The sequence below is a fragment of the Aptenodytes forsteri genome, unplaced genomic scaffold, assembly GCF_000699145.1.
Source record: "Aptenodytes forsteri isolate BGI_AS27 unplaced genomic scaffold, ASM69914v1 Scaffold53, whole genome shotgun sequence".
Classification (NCBI taxonomy): domain Eukaryota; kingdom Metazoa; phylum Chordata; class Aves; order Sphenisciformes; family Spheniscidae; genus Aptenodytes; species Aptenodytes forsteri.
The window spans coordinates 13,553,630-13,573,192 of record NW_008795909.1 but is presented as its reverse complement, the minus strand read 5'-3'; the positions used below and the strand labels follow the sequence as shown (position 1 = coordinate 13,573,192).

General features: G+C 36.1%; 1 protein-coding gene across 1 annotated transcript in view; it reads left to right on the top strand.

Moving 5' to 3' along the window:
* Positions 1-19,563, top strand: part of CACNA2D3 (calcium voltage-gated channel auxiliary subunit alpha2delta 3) — a 487,274-nt gene that overhangs the window by 439,204 nt on the left and 28,507 nt on the right. Inside the window, exons 29-32 of the mRNA XM_009284485.2 lie at positions 24-68; positions 6,128-6,190; positions 9,870-9,940; positions 19,055-19,130. Of these exons, the coding sequence (XP_009282760.1) occupies positions 24-68; positions 6,128-6,190; positions 9,870-9,940; positions 19,055-19,130 (255 nt within the window). The remainder of the gene's footprint in view (positions 1-23; positions 69-6,127; positions 6,191-9,869; positions 9,941-19,054; positions 19,131-19,563) is intronic.

The window sequence follows — 19,563 nt, the reverse complement described above, 5'->3', positions numbered from 1 at the left end:
TTGATTTTTGATATCATCTCTAGTGTGCATCTCTCGATGGCAGATGTGCTATAAGTTGTGATGATGAAGTAAGTATTTAACAGATTTTTTTTTCCCATTTATACCTCTACTGCAGTAGAATATAAAGTTGATGAATTTAATTTGAACATCTCATTGTATATTATAATCTCCTGGTGTAATTTGGAATTGCCTTTTCAATATTATACTATTTAGATAGTGAGACCACTTTTATGACTGCTTACAAACATCCATTTAATTACAAGGTTGACACCGATACCTCAAATATGCGTTGTAACAACTTGTGCTTTGTGAATCCAGTGTTGAAAATAATTTGAAGCTGTTCTAAGGCTTTTTTTTACTACTTTATTGTTCGTCTTAGAAGCTAATCTCTGATGTTCACACTAGCATTAGACATGAATTCAGAGTTGAATCTATGCAGAACTAATACATTAATAGCACTTCAGAAATAAAAAAAGAAGTAACCTTAGTCAGTTTGGCTTAATGAACTCACCAAAGTAGCTTTTTATGTAGTTTAATTTGTTAGATAAAAAAAGTATTTTTAATATCTTATGCATAGATTTTTGTAAAGCATTTGACATCATACCATATGATGTTTTGGTTAAGCAACCAATGTATCACAGGTTAAATGAATTAAAAAGTGGTTAATAAACTCCAGACTGTATTGATACATGGGGAGGAATTAGACATACAAGATTCAAGAAAATCAGAGTTGGGTTTGAGATATTGTCTCATGTATAGTTAGTGATTTGGAAGAAAACAAAATAATTACTGATGACATCCATGTGTTATCTCTAAACTGAGTGAATGGTGTGAGGAGATCTGGATCACCTGATAAACTGTGCTTGAACAAGCTATATGAATTTAAGTATGATAAAATGTAAATTCATACATCTGGAAATAAAAACTGCAGGCTGTATTTTTATGATACTTTTCATACAGTGGCCAAAAGAGCTGTTGTAAAATATACATAAAAGGCAAAAGCCTGTTTGGCTCTGTAATTTATGCTAATGCAATGTTTTTGCGATTTTTTTTTTAAGTACAATAACATTTTTTATACAGTTATAAACAGTTTTATTCAGTTTTTTACACATGCTTAGTTGTTTTCAGGAAAGCTGCTATCTGTATGGCCAAGAGTCAGCAGTCAGCACAGCATTAGTTTTTACACCCTTTCCAACAAAGCATAACATACAGTACTCACAGCAAACCATGAAAAACTGAGCAGTCCCCCACCATTGCGAACTCTGGTGTTTAAACAATGCCTTCTCATCTCTTTTCTCTGAAGCCATTTCTTCTGAATATCTTCAAGATCTCACAAGTTTGTGTCACTACTTCTTACAATAGGAACCCACGTAGATTATTTGCAGTATTCCTTAATCTTTCTTTTCTCTTTCTCTGCTGTCTCTTCTTATCTTTCTTATGGTCCCGCCTTACAGGTCTCTTTCTGACTGTCCCAGCATTTGAAATAGGCTCCCACTTCTTATCACGGAGGTGCTGCTTGCCCTGTGTTAATGTATTTCCAATGAAATCTCCACATCTCCTCCACCTGAACCGCTGCCCTGACTGTATTCCTGCCTATACAATAGTTAATTCATTTGGAGCATGCTCTGTGTTGTGTAGCACTAAGTTTGTACAGGGCTGTTCGGGACATAAAAGAAATGAACAAGGATGGTTACATAAAGTACTGTGGGATGTTTCCTGTAGTGAAAGTTAGCAGAGTTGGGCTTTCCTGAGGATAGGTAATTCAGAACTTTAAATAACCATGGTAAAAAAAAGTTCATGAATATGTTTGAGGAGTGCTTTCTAACATGTGCCATTATTATATTGGATATTTAGTTGTTTAAGGTAAAAAATGTTATTTTAATTTTTTTATTACTTTTGTGTAAATTAATTTATAAAAAGTTTAAAAGGTACATCATCAATCCTAGCAATCTCACTTCTAGGATGCTACTTCACAACCTCATATACTGTGACATTGAAATTTGTTTTATCGAAAAGTGAGTCCAGGACATAGGTGCAGTGATAAATTTTTTTTAAATACACGTCTGCTTAATGTGAGATTCAGATCATAATAACCATTCCAGGGAGAAAGGCAGAACTTAAAACATCAGCAGTTATGAGTGGAACACTAACTTCTTCAGCATACCAAATCAGCAAAACTTACAACGAACTATAGTTCATCTGCTAGGACCCTGGGATCTCACAGTTGGAGGATAGCGATAGCAATAAACAATAGAAAATAAAATTTGCAGTAAGCCAAACCACGAAGGCCTGATGATCATGCCATCTTTGGCAATGAAATGGACCATATAAGTCAACATATCTCTTGCATTTCTAGCTGTAACAACTTACAGACTCTTCCATTTAAAGCTTGTATTATTTTAATCATTAAGTAAAATTTTCCAAATATGAAGTAATGAAAAACAAAGCAGATTCCACCCACGTGTGGGTGAAAGTGCTTACTTAGCCCAAATTCCAGGCTGTCATTTGCATATTAACCAATTTTAAGTTGAGTTCATAATGTTTCTTACCCCATTCTCCTAAGAGTGATCAGACTTCTGTTGAAAAAGGTGGTCTGTGGAGCTGTTAATTACCTAAGTTTTGTGGCCTTCCTTTACTGTAGCTTGCCGTAGACTTAATGTGCAAGCTTTACCTTGAATTGTTTCCAGCAGCTTTACATCTTTTCATCAACGGGTTTCCAGTCATAGCCAACCAGCTTGAGCAGTATAACTGCAGGTAGCTTGGGTAAAGTTAGAGTGCTGTATAAAATCTCCTCCTCGTTTGGCCTAAACCACCATGCTTTTGGGATTAAAAACTGGGCAGAGATTACTTCCTTCATTTGTGATAGACTTTGTGACAGAATAGTAATATTACATAATTTCTTGTGTAAAACATGCTCCTGCTGCAAAGTGTCCAACTACTGCATCAAAACAAGTATGTTATCGTTACCGCAAAAATGTTTTTGGTCTGTCCTTGCTAAGAAGCAAGCACACACTGATAAAGATTCCAAGAGGGCACAGCCAGAAACAATCTACTCTCTTCTTTTTTATCTCATTGGCAGTTACTAAGAATAGTCATATACTTTGCTAAATATTCATGCAGCACTTCTTTTGCTATTGCATCCGTATGCAAAGAAAACACAAGCAGTTTAAAGTCTTTTCAGCTACTTTCACTTGACACCAGCAGGAGCCATGTAAGCGTATGGAGAAATTTAGTAACAGTGCGAACCTTGGTGATTTAGAGATTCCAAACTTTTTTTTAATGACAAAACATACTGTTGATAGGACTCAATCAAATATCACAGCTCCTCTGTTGAGTCTGTTAACTTTCACAGCTGTCCTTTCTCAATGGCAAGAAAATATGTGCTGTTATGGTATAAATGAAAGCATTTAAAAGTATTAAGACATTAATGCAAATAGAGTGGCACAATAGTCATACAGAGAATTAGTTGATGAGTTTGTGTGATACTTTTGATTCTAAAATACAGACATCAAATCAATTAAAATCCTTTTTTTTCCTTTTTTTTTTTGAGAGCTTTGAATTGGCTCGTTTCTTCTTGTTTTCTTGATGTCTCACATTTTATTTTAATGTTCTGTTTTCTTTCTTTTTGGTTTTTGGTTTCTTAACCCATATTACATTCCATTACTGTTATTGTATATTGGAGCTGTGAAAAATACATAGAGGACTTGAACTTGATCAAAGTTACTGTAATTCAAATGTGTTCTCAGACCTCAGTCAACATTCTTGCTGTATTTATTCTGGACTTCATACCTACTCTATTTTACAAGCTCAGGGACTCTCCAACTATGGAACGTTCCCATTGAAATCTGAAGTTCACTGAACTTGAACCTTTGGGCAAACCTGTGCACAGTTCGCTTCCAATACCTGTGAAACACTGTGAATTAAACCTCTTTCATACAGCTCTAGTCTATGCAAATGCTATTATCCCATGCAATAATCTTGTATCTGAAATCTTCTGTTTGAGATTTGCTAACGTATTGGACAAGTAAATGCACCCCACTGTCCTTTGTCAGTGCTAAATTTAAGTTACAAACTGTTTCTTTAATGTAGTGCTCAATATTGGAAATTATTTATCTTGCTGGCAAGCAGGTGAGTGAATGGTCCTGAATGAGTATTTTTCCCTTGTTAATGTTTCTAAAACGGATTGAAATAGAAACCCTCTTATCTTCACATTCCTCCAAAAAGATACAGATTCCACTTATTGCGTTATGCCTGTTTCCAATAACAATGCTAAAACATTAGTATCTTTTTAAATTCTGAACAATGCTAGTGAATGATTATGGCTTAGAAATTTGAGATATGGCCACTAATTCCTGAATCGAGCCAGTGTTTTCCCAACTGCGTATAATCCATAAACTATGAAATTAAGCCTACACTCTTTCTTGTCCAGCATAACTACTTTCATTTATTTTCTATACTGTGGAGAAATATTGTTTCTAAAGCACTATCTTTAGATTAATCTTTCATGCATGAGGACTGCAAATACATATCCTCAGAAGAGCTCTTTGTTGACTTAGCTCCTCTCCTAATAAAGTTAGTGGGAGGTTTATGATTGACTTTGGGGAGAGCAGTGTTCTGGTGTTACAGTCTACTTCTGAAATTCCACCCTTCACACTCCATTGAGGTTAAGTAGCTGCCTCTTCTGAATGCATTAGCTCCACTCGATTCTTTGCTAGCATCATCAGCTTTTCACATTGCATTTGCCAATTTTTGGCTTTCTAGCAGATCAAAGGTTGGAAATGAGTTGTGTCAACTTCCTTTTTGACAGGTTTTCTGTCACTGGGGGTGTCTGTAGCTTAGGTTTCACTACTAGAATGAATATCCTGCATTTGCATTAGGGAATGATGTTCATTCCAAACTTTTGCCTGATTTGGGCTTCTTTGCTTTTTTAAAAACTAAACTTCAAGCCAGCATTTCTGGAAATCTCTCCTCTTCTTCAGCCCCACAGAACAGTACTAATATGTGGCCAGAATGAGACACATCTAAGCATCTCTTGAAAAATCAGACTGCGTTTTCCCAACGTCTTGCACAACTACTACTTCATGGAACTACTTTCCTCTCTAAAACAGCAAAGAAATGTTGCTGGATGTGCAGAGTGTAGCAGAAAGCATATTTTATCATGTCTCTGTGCAGGCCATTTGCAGCAGGAAAGGTTTTGAATTAAAAGCAAAGCCATGATGATTCCTATACTGGAAGCCATCCTACTTTTTTTTTACGCAAATGTCACATAAAATTCAAGAAACAATGATAAAATGTTTGCTGATTTAGACCAACAATAGAAATACATTAAAGATTTAACGCTGAGGTAGGTATTTGGCAATACTGAAGAGAAACTGAGTTATATCAAGGTTTGAGTTGAACCTTATGTTTAAACTCTGAAGCGCAGTAATTAAAACTTTGCCTGTAGCAAGTAATTCACTTGAGGTTAAAATAGTGCATGCCTGTATGGAGGGAAGCACTGATTTGGGTTTACCTTGTTTTATACAGTTTATACATCTGACCTACGAAAGGCTAACAGTCCTACCTCTAAATCCAGTTCCCAATTAAAAACACAATTTGAAAAGCTTTAGGAGACCTGTGGGGCCTCTTTTACAGAAGTTTCTGGTCCCATCCCCCAATGAACAAATTAAAAACTATTACCTGGGCCCCTGTTGCTCCTCCAGGCTGACACTGTGTTTTCATTAATACATCATTAGGGTAATGACATTGTGCTGATGTTTTTCTCCAAACACAGGAGAAGCCATCAGGAGCAACAAAGTTCTATGCCTTTGCAAATTTAGTTATAAGGAAAACTTTTAAGAATGGATTATAAAAATACTGACCTTGTTCTTTTTCTGTTTGTTTATAATTATATTTTCCCTTTCTGTACACATCTTTGTTTTGTTTTGCATGAAGCAAATGCATAAAAATTAAATCAGATAACATCCCATAAGTTGAGACTACATTCACTTAGAAGTTATGTAAGCCATTATGACAACCTGGAGGCTTTACCCATTTAGAATTCACTTGGAATTAGAGTAAAGTAAGTAATTAACTTATTGCTGTATCGTACAATTGAAAATTAAAATTGTATTTTATTATTTTCCAGGCAATCAACTGTTACCTAATAGATAACAATGGATTTATTTTAGTGTCTGAAGACTATAGACAGGTAAGTGAAAGATTTTTATTCAATCTTCTCATGTAACACATTCATATAAAATTCCTTGTTTTTTAAATAGGCCACTATCTTGAAATGTTAAGGAATTAGTAACATAAAATTAAAAAAATTCCTTCAACAAAGAATGTAAGTTCTTTCTCACAGGAGCTCAGTTTCTGTCTCCCATTGGGGCAGGGTCTGCTCTTAAACTCATAAATGTTCTCTTAAAGGGCTTTTTTGCTGCAGAAGTGTCTGTCTTCCATAAGACATTTTTACCCCAAGACATTTTTACCCCAAGATTCTCTGTGGCATTTTTGTGACATGGAAAAGTTGTGGAGGGAGGGAGGACGCTGGGGACACAGAGCTTTTACATTCAGACTTGAGATAATGAAATTTTACAGAGCTGTTAGCTGAGGAATTTGTTTTCTGAAGTGGATTACAGTCATTGAAGGGTTAAAACTAAGCACTCAGCATCGCAACAGAGAGGACAAGGATCATGATTAATGAGAAGATAAATCAAAACACTGATTTGCTTTGTCTTCGTGGAAAATTACTGAAAAATGAATGTATAACCGCTCAATCCTGCAAACCTTATGAAGGAACCATCACCATTCTCATTAACTTTTGCCTGAAAACTGCTGGGATGGTGCCCCAATTGTGCCAGAATTGTCTGAAGTTGAATTTCTTTTATGTGTTGGGTTTGTGAATAGGAATATCCACATTCCTACTTAGCCCTCAGGTGGATTAAATTTGTTATGACTAGGTTGGTTACTGAGAAACAGCTATCGGGAAGAGCTCTGGGTGACTTGGAAGAGTGGCTGGAGAGGAGGTAAAAAACTCGGAAGCGAATGGCAAAAAAGAAGCCAGACTGAACATTTTGCTTCTAAATTAAAAGCTTGAATTATTGCAACCTTAAATCTGACACTTCTGAAAGTAAAAAGATACAGATATTTTTCACCTTTGCATAGCGCAAAAGTAATTGCATGTTTCCTCATGATCCCTCTTCCCCTTTGCTCCATTTTGGCTGAGACTTTGAAGAGCTTATTGGCACATAATAAACAAGGGAAATACAAGTTTTCTGAAACTATTATTCTTCCAATGTGTACTAGAGCATTAACTGTTAAGTATGCTGTACTGTCATGCAATAGTCATTCTTCATGATATATGCAAAACCGAGCACTGAAATTGATTATTTTGTTTTACTTTATTAAATTTATTGCTTCCCTCCCTTTAGAATGTCAAGCATATTCTGAATATAATTCTAGGATATACCCCCAAAATAATACAAACTAAAAATGTAACATTGCTTAAATATTACCTGCATTATGTATATTTTTCACCTTTGCATAGCGCAAAAGTAATTGCATGTTTCCTCATGATCCCTCTTCCCCTTTGCTCCATTTTGGCTGAGACTTTGAAGAGCTTATTGGCACATAATAAACAAGGGAAATACAAGTTTTCTGAAACTATTATTCTTCCAATGTGTACTAGAGCATTAACTGTTAAGTATGCTGTACTGTCATGCAATAGTCATTCTTCATGATATATGCAAAACCGAGCACTGAAATTGATTATTTTGTTTTACTTTATTAAATTTATTGCTTCCATCCCTTTAGAATGTCAAGCATATTCTGAATATAATTCTAGGATATACCCCCAAAATAATACAAACTAAAAATGTAACATTGCTTAAATATTACCTGCATTATGTTAAAAGCAGCTGTTTGGGTTTTTTTCCCTTGTATCTATCAAATCTGTATTTTCTACTTAGTTGAGCAATGACCTAAGAAAAACAGTCGTAGAATAAACTTGATAAAACATATTTTTAATTAAATTAAAATTAAAACATTTTTGTCTCGTTATTCCCTCTGTTGTCATTATTCACAGGTACTTAACTGTGACTTGTGTAACTGATTTGCTAGTTGATAGTTGGCTACAGCCAATAAATATGATTAGGAAGAAATTTTTCCTTTGGTAGGTTACCTGCCACTAGCCATTACGTATTCCCATGAAGAATATTGTGTGGACAACTGTTGGACCAGAACTAGGCTAGAAATGTGTTATGACCTTGTTTTTCAGTTACAACGGATCTAAGCCTAAAATGGACAGTAAAGTTGTCTCTGTGTTTATATAACGCTATAGTAAGATTATGATAATTACCATAGTATATGTTTATTTTTATATGTGTATGTATGTATACACTCTATATGTATTGTGGATAGAGAAGTGGTAGGGAAGTGGGATGATACATTATCAATTGCTCACCTGCCTGGGGTTGCTTCAGCACTGTTTTTCTATGGACTTTCCAAAAATGACCTGAACTGCTCTGAGAATCCTGTTCGGGGGCAGTGTAATGCTTCATCTGAATTGCAACTAAATCCTAATGTATTAAAAAAACAATGGTAATCTGGGTGTTACTGCTTTGGGGGAGAACTAGCATTTACAAATGGAGCTTTTGTGGAGAGAACTGTCACTGAAATGTCTTTATAAGACTGAAGCACGACTTGATAAATCAGGTTTATTACTATCGAAGGTTATACTAGTCATTTATGGTTTGGGCTTTTTGACTGACTGCCTCTCCAATAGTTAGGATAATCTTTCTTCATCAGTCAGCTAGGGCTATTGAAGCTAGTATTTTTAGTCATATAAGCTACAAATGTTCCTCTTGTTTCTAGGAGACTTTACACACCCACATGTTTTGGAAAATGTTCCAAGTTTCCCCTGAGTTTAAAAAAAAAAAGGCAATAACTTGCTTTTTAGGTGGAGGAATGCCTTTTTTTGGCTAGGGCTGTAACTTTTCTGCCTGCGAACTCCCAGGTGCATACTTGAGGTCAGCTAAGTTCCTTGTAATGGAATTGGGGTTTAGTTCATACCAAACCTATGGAATCCATGCAATCTGAGAGTGTAGTGCCCTTTCCCCCCCATAAATTGTGGGATTTCTCCCTTTAAACAATGCAGAGAACATACCCAATCCTTCTGGGAGTTGAGGCTCTAAAATAAAAAATGTCTTCCCAAAGTAGAAAAATGCTGTACATGCAAGATTTTCCACTGTCATATGAATGGCTGCGGATGATGGAGTCACTTCCATATTACATACCAAATTCATAACATGAATGTTACTTTTCTCAACAGATTTATTTTTATTAGTCCACATGTACTGAACAAGGACAAAATGAGTAATTCATCAGGCTGAGTGGTTTTAAGTATGAAATGACTCTGAATGGAGTTAAATTTATAGGATTGATGAAATGTACTGTTCCAGCTCCTTAAACAGGTCATGCAGGAATTATAAACAATGCTTTTTAATGACTGTTTATGAAATCCTCTCACAACCTGTTTATATCTTTTTTGAGTAACATTTTAATCACGAGGGTTTGTGATCAGATTAATGTGTTTTCTTTGCAAGCTTTAGTTTGGATGGCTTTTATTTCTGATATTAGATGTTATATAATGTACCTCAATATATTATTTAAGCTCTCACATCTGCTCAGGGGTAATAATATAATCCCTATAACTTGCCATGACTGTGAAGTCCTCTTCAGTTTTTATGTAGCAGTAGTCCTGAAAACCTATCTATGTAACTGTCAAAGCAGATCTTGTCAGATCCTAGAATATGCCAGTTTAAATTGCATCCAGTGTTGTTTTGCATTTATCTACACTTCTGGTAATTTCTTGCATTTTCCCCTTACAGACTGGTTACTTTTTTGGGGAGGTTGAAGGGGCTGTGATGAACAAGTTGCTAACAATGGGCTCCTTTAAGAGGTAAGAATTAACTCAACTTTCTATCTCTTCAAAAATGTTGTAACAACAAAATGAAATAAAACAAACCCAAAGTCATATAAAAGAAGGCCACGACTGGCAGTGTGGATGGATTCTCATTTATACTTCTTTTCCATATGATCTGAGTGTAACTCGATGCCATGCACATTGAACGTTAAGAGTGTTGGAGACAGCCTACAGTGAGTTTCTTGTTAAAAGAACAGTTTATTTGACTACGATGCTAAAACTGTGTGCTTTTCCTGTTCCCTCTGTGCTCAAGTGGAAAAGGGATTGGGACATATCTACTACTGAACAGTTTTAAACAGCTCTAAAGCAAAGCATTGATGCAACATTAAACATTTTGACCTGTAAAAAATTGGAGATTGCTCAAACTAGGCAGTGCAAAATGCCCTACTGTTAAAGGGAAAGAGCGTTCTGCCAGTAATTCATTTTCATTCACATGCTAACTCACCTTTGAACGTTGTTGTGACTATTGACCTGGTCTTACTATCATGATGACAATAAAAACTGATAGTGATTTTATGTGTTGTCCTTTGAAATAAATTATGCATCCTGGGGAAGTAAGAAAGAACTTTTCCCTTTAACCTGTAACTCAACACTGTAGTCTTCATGGCTTTCACATGGTCTAAGAAATGTTCCTTACCCCTTTGTCCTCTTACAGCATGAGAGAAGTGCTGACCATATATATTACACTTTTCCCTTTCATTTTCCTGTGCATTCCTAGTACAAAAAAAAGACACATCACTGATCCCATCAACCACTGAATGCAGTTATTACATGTGAGGGTGTATACAGAGGCTCTCAAAACAGATGGTTTGTGTGCTTCCTTGGTAAACCAGCTCTCTTAAAGGCAGAAAGCTTTCCGTGCTGCCTCTGTGCATTATAGCTGAATACCACTCCCAGTAAATGACTGACCTGAAACGGAAAGATCTAGCACTCACTGAATCATCCCAAAACCTAGTTTTCTGAGGGTGGCAACTTTTTTGTGTTTAGCACTACATTCTTAACATATGCTGTAAAAGGAAGTAAAGTAATACATATTTATAGACTGGGTTCTGCGATGAAAAGATCTGTTTATACAAGAGATGAAGCATTTTATTTAGTGCAAACAAAAACATACAGTCAAAATCAAGGGATAACGCTTTAATTTGTCCCAATTTGTTTTGTCCTGCCTAGCAAAGCATTTCAAACAGAATATCTGCTGGACAATCGATGGTAGCAGGCACCACCGTTGAGAAAACAAAGACTGCATGGCTTGAGTATTCCATCTAAACTGTGATGGGCGCCAGTTTGGCGTGGATCATTGGCTTATGATTTTGCTGGTTTTCAGCTCCGAGGGAGTTACAGATAATGAAGCTGCTAGCTCAGTGCAACTGAGCTGCATGCTAAAGAAAATGTAAACACAATGAGCCGATTATTTAAACACAATAAACTGGCCACTGCTAATCAATTACAAATGGGAGAGAATCAAAGTGGTGTAATTTCACTAAATGAGCCACCTGCTTTTCCTGCTGTACAGCAGATAGCTCTGTGCGGCAACAAAAAACCCCCAGAACTGTCTTTGAGCTGTGTTAGGTAAGGCCTTTAATTCCAGCAATATGAAGAAGAAATCCTTGCTGGCTCTCATGAAAAATAGTCAGACACATTTACCATATTTTAAGATTACTAATTTGTTTGGGTGGGGTTGTGTTTTGCTTTTCCAAAATTTATTTTGTATGGCATAAGAAGTAAAGAAAAAAAAGCACTAAATAATGCAGTGGCAAAATCTATTACCAGTACCATTTCCCTGAGAGCACAACAATATAGATATTGCATGCATTATGCTTGTCATCGCTGTTCTTACCACGGAGACAAAATTGGAGAGCAAGCACTGTTCTTTAGCCTTTTATTCTGATAATATCTAGAGCCATCCTTTCTTGCAATTTGCTTCTTACGTGGCATTTACCATCCAGCAGGTGAATTATATAGCTCTGCCCTGTTTGATCTGGTCTTGCTCCTTTTTTGTTTAGAAATAGAAGGTTCTACAGTGCCTGATCTTCACTGCAGAAGAGTTTACTAACACCCCCAGTAACCGTGGGGATGGGAGTCCTTTCTTCCATTTGCACCAACAACCTGAGTGGCAGTGCAGATATGTGCTACCACCTCGCTGATTCATGCCAGCTTTCAGGCTCTCCATCCACAAAAGGAATGAAATAACCCTTTGTGCGTTCTCTCAACTACCACTAATTTGGAGGGATATAGGAGTTCTTTTTAGGATTGAGCTGGAAGTGTTAAACAAAAGGGGGTTGTTTGCTGCTGACTGTATTTCTTTTCAACCTGCAGCAGGATGAAATTCAATTTTTGTGTTCGCTGTTTATTTTTTAAAGTGAACTTAAATACCTCCTTCCCTCCTCAATTTCTTTAAACTCAGTACTTCTTTTGAATAATGTGTACATATGTATGTATGTATATTTTCTTAGTTTATGGGTTTTATATTTAGGGAGAAAAATTATATCGGTGCCTCCACAGCAACGTGACATGTTCTATGATTTCATTTAGCAAAATGATGTTTATCTTATACCCTGAATATTGCACACAGTTAAATAATTTAAATATAATTTAAATTTATTATTAAATAAATTAGGATGTGCTTATGGAAAAGTATCTGCTTCACATAACTTAGAAAAAAGTTTCTTTATACTTTTCTCAGCACTTTGTTTACATAAAAACAGTGAAAAAATAGATTCAACTACTCAAACCATGAAAATCTAAAAAAACCACATTAACATCAGAAAAATTAAGGGCTATCGGACAATGAGATCCCCAAAGAAATGTACTTAATAAACTGTAAGAGAAAATTAAATATCTCCTTCATCCTCTCCAGTAGGAGGAAAATTAAGCAATTCTGTAAGACAAATATGGAAGCAGCATCATTTCCTCTTAACAGCTCTGTTTCCACCAGGCATCCTCTTGGCCTCTGAAGAAGAATCTATGCTTTGGTATTTAATCATGTTGGCAGGATATATGACTGAAATGGTGCACCCCTGAATTCCAGCTTTCCCAGATCCTAAGGCTCACTCGAAGAAGTTCTTGTTGCTTTGAGAGCTTCTCTTGTTTCTCAGTTTTTCTTGCTCTGTTCCTTTATCTTTACTCGCATGCTTCTTAGTGAATAATGCATGCTGTCTGTGCCCTTACGGCACGCTACGGTCCAAATCCTTCACCTGTGTTCTCCAAACGCATGCACATAGAGGCAGACTTTCATCTCTCTGTCTTGATTTGCTTTATAAGCAAAACCTAACAAGTGTTTTGCCTCCAGGTTATAAGATTATAAAAAAATTCAGAACTCTACTAAGCTACTTGCAAAGAGCAGAATATTCTTAATGCCAAATCATGAAAACAGTAACCATTTCCTCGCCAACAGGATACTAGTTTCCACTGAGGCAGCACTACCTCTAAATGAAGGATATTTTTCTGTTTAGTTTAGGCCACTCTTTCTTATTTAAGCATTCATTTTAATAAGATATTCTTGAATTTTTGGTGAAGGTGTTAAATGGACGCATACTTTAAAATTGTGTTTATTTTCTTGTGGATTTTTAGTCATTGATTTGACCTATTAATTTGGCAGTGTTTCTGAACGTAGATGTATACTTTGGAGATCAGTGATAGACTGAAGGAAAAATTCAAATTGGAGTTAGTGGATTTGGTATTGGACAAATGCAACTGTGATGTACCAGTTCTGTAATGTAGCAGTTCTTATTAAAAAATTCCCTCTCTTCTGTGATGATTTATTTAGTAAAAGAAAAAGTAAGCTCAAAATATACCTTATGTTTATGTCATAAATACCACAAAAAATAGTTAGGTAGATGAATAGACATTTTTTGGGGGGCAGGCAGAAGACATTCAAGGTAGGCAAATGAGCAGACTATTTCCAATAATCATCTTCTATATTGGCTGTCATGTGCACTGCAGAGGATGTGTGAGGCCTGCACCCTTAATCTTCAATTTTTGAATTAATAATATGTAATTGTACTGCCCTGAAGAATGACATTCCATTTTCAACAAAGAAATAGCTGTCAGAAAGGCAACGATATAGCAGACTGTCTAGTAAAGGTTTACAAGTAGGTGCAAAAGAACCAAATAATATCTGTCACTTCCCTCTTGTCATTACCAACAAGAGCAGCCGTTCTGATTTCCATTTTCTTTTCTTGTTTTTTTTTTTTTTTTTTTTTGCATTTACCAGATGTGCATCTGGTACCTGTGCTCTGAAACTCCCGCACTGCTGTGTGGTATGTTTTCTGCTCATATTTTGTCCACGTGACATCTAAAATTAATGTCTTAAAACTGAGTTCGGGCATAGTTAGAGTTTATATCTCTGTAAATATTACCACTAATTTAATGCAGTGTATTAGTATATGGGAATCGTTTTACCCACTTAAGGAGAAACCCAGGCATGTGTGCTATGCAAATGAGTTGTCATTCTGTATGCTGGAAATACAGGTTGAGTTGTAGTTTTTATACATGTTATGCTTTGGAGCACTTTGGCAACTGGGAATAGCTGAACAATAAAGGCAAAGATATGTGATGACAAGCTTGTTTTGTCAAAATGCTGTAATTTATTTTTATGCTTTTTGTTGATTTTCTTGGTGGTGAAAGGTATTAGTCTGACAGCTTCTGGACACTAATAATCTGTCTGTCAATGAAGGTGGGAGAGCCAGAGCAGCAACAGTATGGGATTTCTTACAGTGTCCTGCTACCTCCCCACAAAGGACCCTCTCTAGACTTTAGAAACTAGATTACTCTTGATACCATTCAACACTGTCCCTCCTTCCCCTCTTTGCGAGAATGCCAGACAGGCTGCTTATCTTGTGTCTGAGTTAATGAACATCTTTCCACCAGAAGTGAGCTGTAATCACCATTAATTTTTTCATAGACTACTGAGTAAAGCATAGTGCCAATAATTAGGGCTCCCTGTATTATTGGCTTCCTATGCTTGGTTTTTTGGAGCACTTCTTCCTTTTTTTTTTTTTTTTTTTTTTTTTTAATGGACTTGACATTTACTTCCATGGTAAGAAGCTTATCATTCCTACGCTTTATGTGAAAACCCCCACATGTTGAACTGGTGACAAAACATTTGGAATTTTATGTATTGAAGATCTTTCAGCTGTTATATTTGTCAATGATGGTATTTTACACTACCAAGTAGAAATCCATAAGTGTGCTGAAGATCTAGCTGAAAGCAATAGAGTACACTTGTTAATATAGCCTGTGCTGCTGGTAGGTCTTAGAAGTTTAATTTTCTTGAACCAGATTCATACTCAATTGTAAGTACCTTGCAAAGTACAAGACTGGAATTTACTACATCAGGAAATTGACAATAAAAAGGTTTTCCCTAAAATGTATTTGGCCCCTGAAGTTATATGTAATGGAGGTGCACATTTAGGTTTCGGTAAGTTATTTTCCATTAGCTAAATATGATTGCACATAGTCCACATTTGTCCTATGACTGATGTTGAAAACGATTGCTGTGTAGACTTCAGTGACCAGGTGTGGAAATATGGGCAGTTAACAGCACGGTGATGTCAGAAAGTCTCAAGCACGTTACCCATAGCAAAAGCAAAGCTCTCCTGTGAGATGCTGTAATACATAGCATGGACTTGGGCATCTAGATAGACTTAAAATTAGATCGTGGGAAGCAGGCAATTATGTTCACTAACTATAGTCAGTTGAACGGGATACGGCTAGCTGCAAACAGTTATTTAAAACTGAAATACAATCATTTCAAAAAGGGTAATCTGGAAGCCTGCCTTTCTGCAACAGTGAATTAAGTCTGTCTGAGTGAGAAGAAAGGTTATTTTCTAAAATCTCAGAAATACATTAGCAATAAAATAACACTCTGGAAATGACACCTGAACACAGAAGCACCGGAGTCTCTTAGGCCACTGTTTTGACTACAAATACTAGCCTTTATAAGGAATAGGGCTGGAAGGCTTTTACCTTCCTATTACATTTACAAGAATAGAAACAAAACAAAACTGGATTTGAATTTGTGAATGCCTTGGAACCCATTGATACTTAGCTTTAACACCATTCATAGTGACAGGGAGTCCAGAATTGATTCAATATGTTGCAGTGTTCAGATTTCAGTGTGGTTATGGGCTTCATCCACTGATCTTTGAAGTGTATTGCAAAATTACTATTTGTTTTTAGTGCCGAAGAATCATGTCTTTTAAGATGGTTTGGCAATAATACTTTTGCTGGTATATTTTGCACATCCTGCGTTACAGTTGTTTGAATTGTCTTTTGAAACTTTCAGATAGGTGTTGAACCTGCCCACTTTGAAATTTACTGAGATGGGAATACACGGTTCAAAACCCAGAACTCGTTCCAGGCTTTTGTTAAGAAATCTGTGTCTGCCATGTACCTTTCTAAGGATTCTCTTTTTTTTTTTTCTTTTAACCTGGATGCACTATCTGTTTTCTAGTTTGTTCCTGAGCCAGAATCTTCACACTGGAAACACCTTCAAATATATTTACTAAAACTCAACGCATTATAATATCATCCACAGATGATATTCAGGCATTTCCAAACAACAATTCTGCAGTGTTCCACAATGATTTTGAGGTTGTTTATTGCAACTCTTCCCCTCTGCCATCACTTTAAAATTTAGTATTTCTTTCCCTGTTAAATGAAGTTTTTTTTAACTACATACATTTTAACATTTTTGTTCCTCTTGCTTATAATACAGTCTTAGATTGTTGTATACTCCCTACGATACAATAAGACAATCTACAAAAATAATAATCTAGCATGTTGGGGCACAACATTAATTATATTTCTGATTATTTGTGTGAGTACATATTTCAATCTTTTAATTGCTTTTTATCTTTGAGCATTTAAAGAAACTATTACATTTATTACAATGTAATGATTACATAAAAAATGTAATACAAGTGCAAATATTGAGGGGAGAAAGGCTTTTTCCAATATTTAAAGTGAAGCTCAAATTATAACAGATGTTCCACATGACACACTGTAATAGCATTTGATGAACACTTCTTAGCAGAATAATGAAGTCCACAGATTGACCAAGCAGTTCTGGTGTATGAAACTGAAAGTTGAGAAACTGATTGCACTTTCAAACACCAAACAAACAGTCACCAAAGTCATTATATAGAAAAACCATTTACAAAGAACAAAGGCAAAACTGAATGCTATTGTACTTGTAACACTAGGTATTGAATGAAGCAGGATGGGACCATTTCATCCATATAGAATTCCTTGACTACTATGCAGAGAGCACATTAACATCTGTAAGCTGCCCTTGTCTGTGCTTATCACTTGCTACCATCACTAGGAGGTCCAAGTGGACATGCGGCACGGTGCTTGGATCTAGAGGAATAAAATAGTCAAGCCAACCAAGACTGGAAAGGCTGAGCTGCAGAGATTACCTTACAGGGGCTGGATTCTGACCATGGTTAAAGGGGGGAAAAGATAAAGGAAAAAAAAAAGCTAGGGAAAGTGGTGTATTACTGCATGCCACACAGGCAGCACAGCTTACACCATGTACTGCTCTGTTTGTCTTGGCAGATCTGTGTGCGCGGATCTGGCTGTGGGCGTGATTCTGCCAAATATGGTCAGTGTTCAACTTACACCCATGTTTAGGTCTCTAGTTATGCGTTTGTCTACCATGTGCCTCTCTCTGCCAGTCCACAAAACAATGGCTTCCTAGCCATTTCTATTCTGAATATAAGATAAAATTACTAATGTAAGAAGTATGACCATGTACTATATGTTTAGTTGAAGCTGCGAGATCCAATATATTAGATATTTTGCCTTTAAGCCAAAAAGAAAATATAGGCATAATAAAGAAGCTTTTAGTGATGGTTGCTGTCACAAAATTAGATCAGAAAAAATATATACAGTTTCTACCACAATGGATTACGACATTTTATTGGTACAGGTTGCAACGTTTCATGGCATGCAGTGCAGAATGCCTCATGGTGATGCTGAATGCATTTCATGACCTGTTTTTGGCAGCTTCTGGGACATCCTTTCCATAGCTGAATTTGTGTGCTCTCCTTTCCTCTTCACTTAGAAGCAAGGCACACATTGCAAAACGTTGAAGTCCCACCTCATACATCTATAAACCGTCTATGTCCAATTGTGCTCCTTTGTCCCTCTGAAGATGCAAAAGTCAAATGGATATGTACAAACAATACTAGTAACTTTTATATATTTACACTTGTTGCAACTTATCAGCTAAAGATTCTTTACATCTGCTATAGATGTTAAATGCTTTTTATGTGGATGGATATAGTTAATTAATTGTTCTATGGACAGACAGATTTAGAGAAATAATCACAGCTCCATATACTATCTCTGAGTTCTGGATTTTACATTTAGATCTCTGAAGTGTACCAATGATGAGTAAAATCACGAGCAGAAAGAAATTTCCCTGTTTACTATGCATCTGAGGAGGCTTCTAGCATATGTTGATTACAGCAGGTAATCATGGAACGTCATGGAATATTTTGCCCTCATGAAAAGAAGCAAAAGTAAACCCATCCTGCTTCAATTATCTGTACTGTGAATACACTGAAATTTCACCTCTCTCTTCTTTGGAAGCAACACCATGTTTTTACAAATTCGTTGTGCACTGAGAACTGTAGAAGTGTCTTTTGCCTTTACTGGAGTTCAGGAGTGGTCTGTTGTGAGAAGCCCCTCAAATGCATAGGTTCTTTCACTTTCTGGGGCTAAATGTGCTGATCTCAGTCCAGAACCAATTGTTTAAGCATCATGTTGAATGTGTATTCTCCTCCTCCTCGCATTGTTTATATCATTGTGTGTTACACTGTACGTGTATTTTCCCTGGTTTCTCCCAGTTATGCTTTTGCTTTGTTCTGTAGTCTGATAAAATCCTTACAAAGTTTTCAGTGTTTCTTACCTTTATTCTCCTTTGTGTAACCTGTATTTTAATGATCCCTTTCCCTCTTTTCCCTGCTGCTGTTACAATTTTTATTTTCCTGTCTACTTTGTGGGCAGACTGTTCCATATCATCATTTTTATTCCACTGTGTTTTCTTCTTTTAGTCAAGCAGTTTTCTGTTCTTCTCTGTAGAATTACACTTTATGACTACCAGGCCATGTGTAGAACAAACAAAGAGAGTAGCGACAGTGCCCATAGCTTACTGGACGTAAGTATAGTAAATTTTCTGAGCACCTTTCCATGCAATCATCAAAGAAAATTGTTGCAAATATCTCATGGCCATTGTAAGCCCATTATTTTGATTTGGAATGCTTACAGCTCTTGCGTTTATCCTAGTGCATACAAGGAATGGTTCATTATAAATAAATGCAAAGTGTTAAGCATTTTCAAGTTCAAATACTTACACAATCATTTTTAATGCTGGGCCACCATTTCTGAGGTTCTGTCAGAATGTTCTTTGCACCATATGAATCCTCCTTCTTAGGTCTTTGTAAATTTGGCAATAGATTGTGCTTTGTTTGGGGGACTGGAATCACATATGCCTTTTCTGTAGGTAAACACATACACACATGCAGAAATGTAATTCAAATTAAAAATTGAGGTTTTTTTTTTTTATATGAAAGGTTTGGTTAATTGGAAAG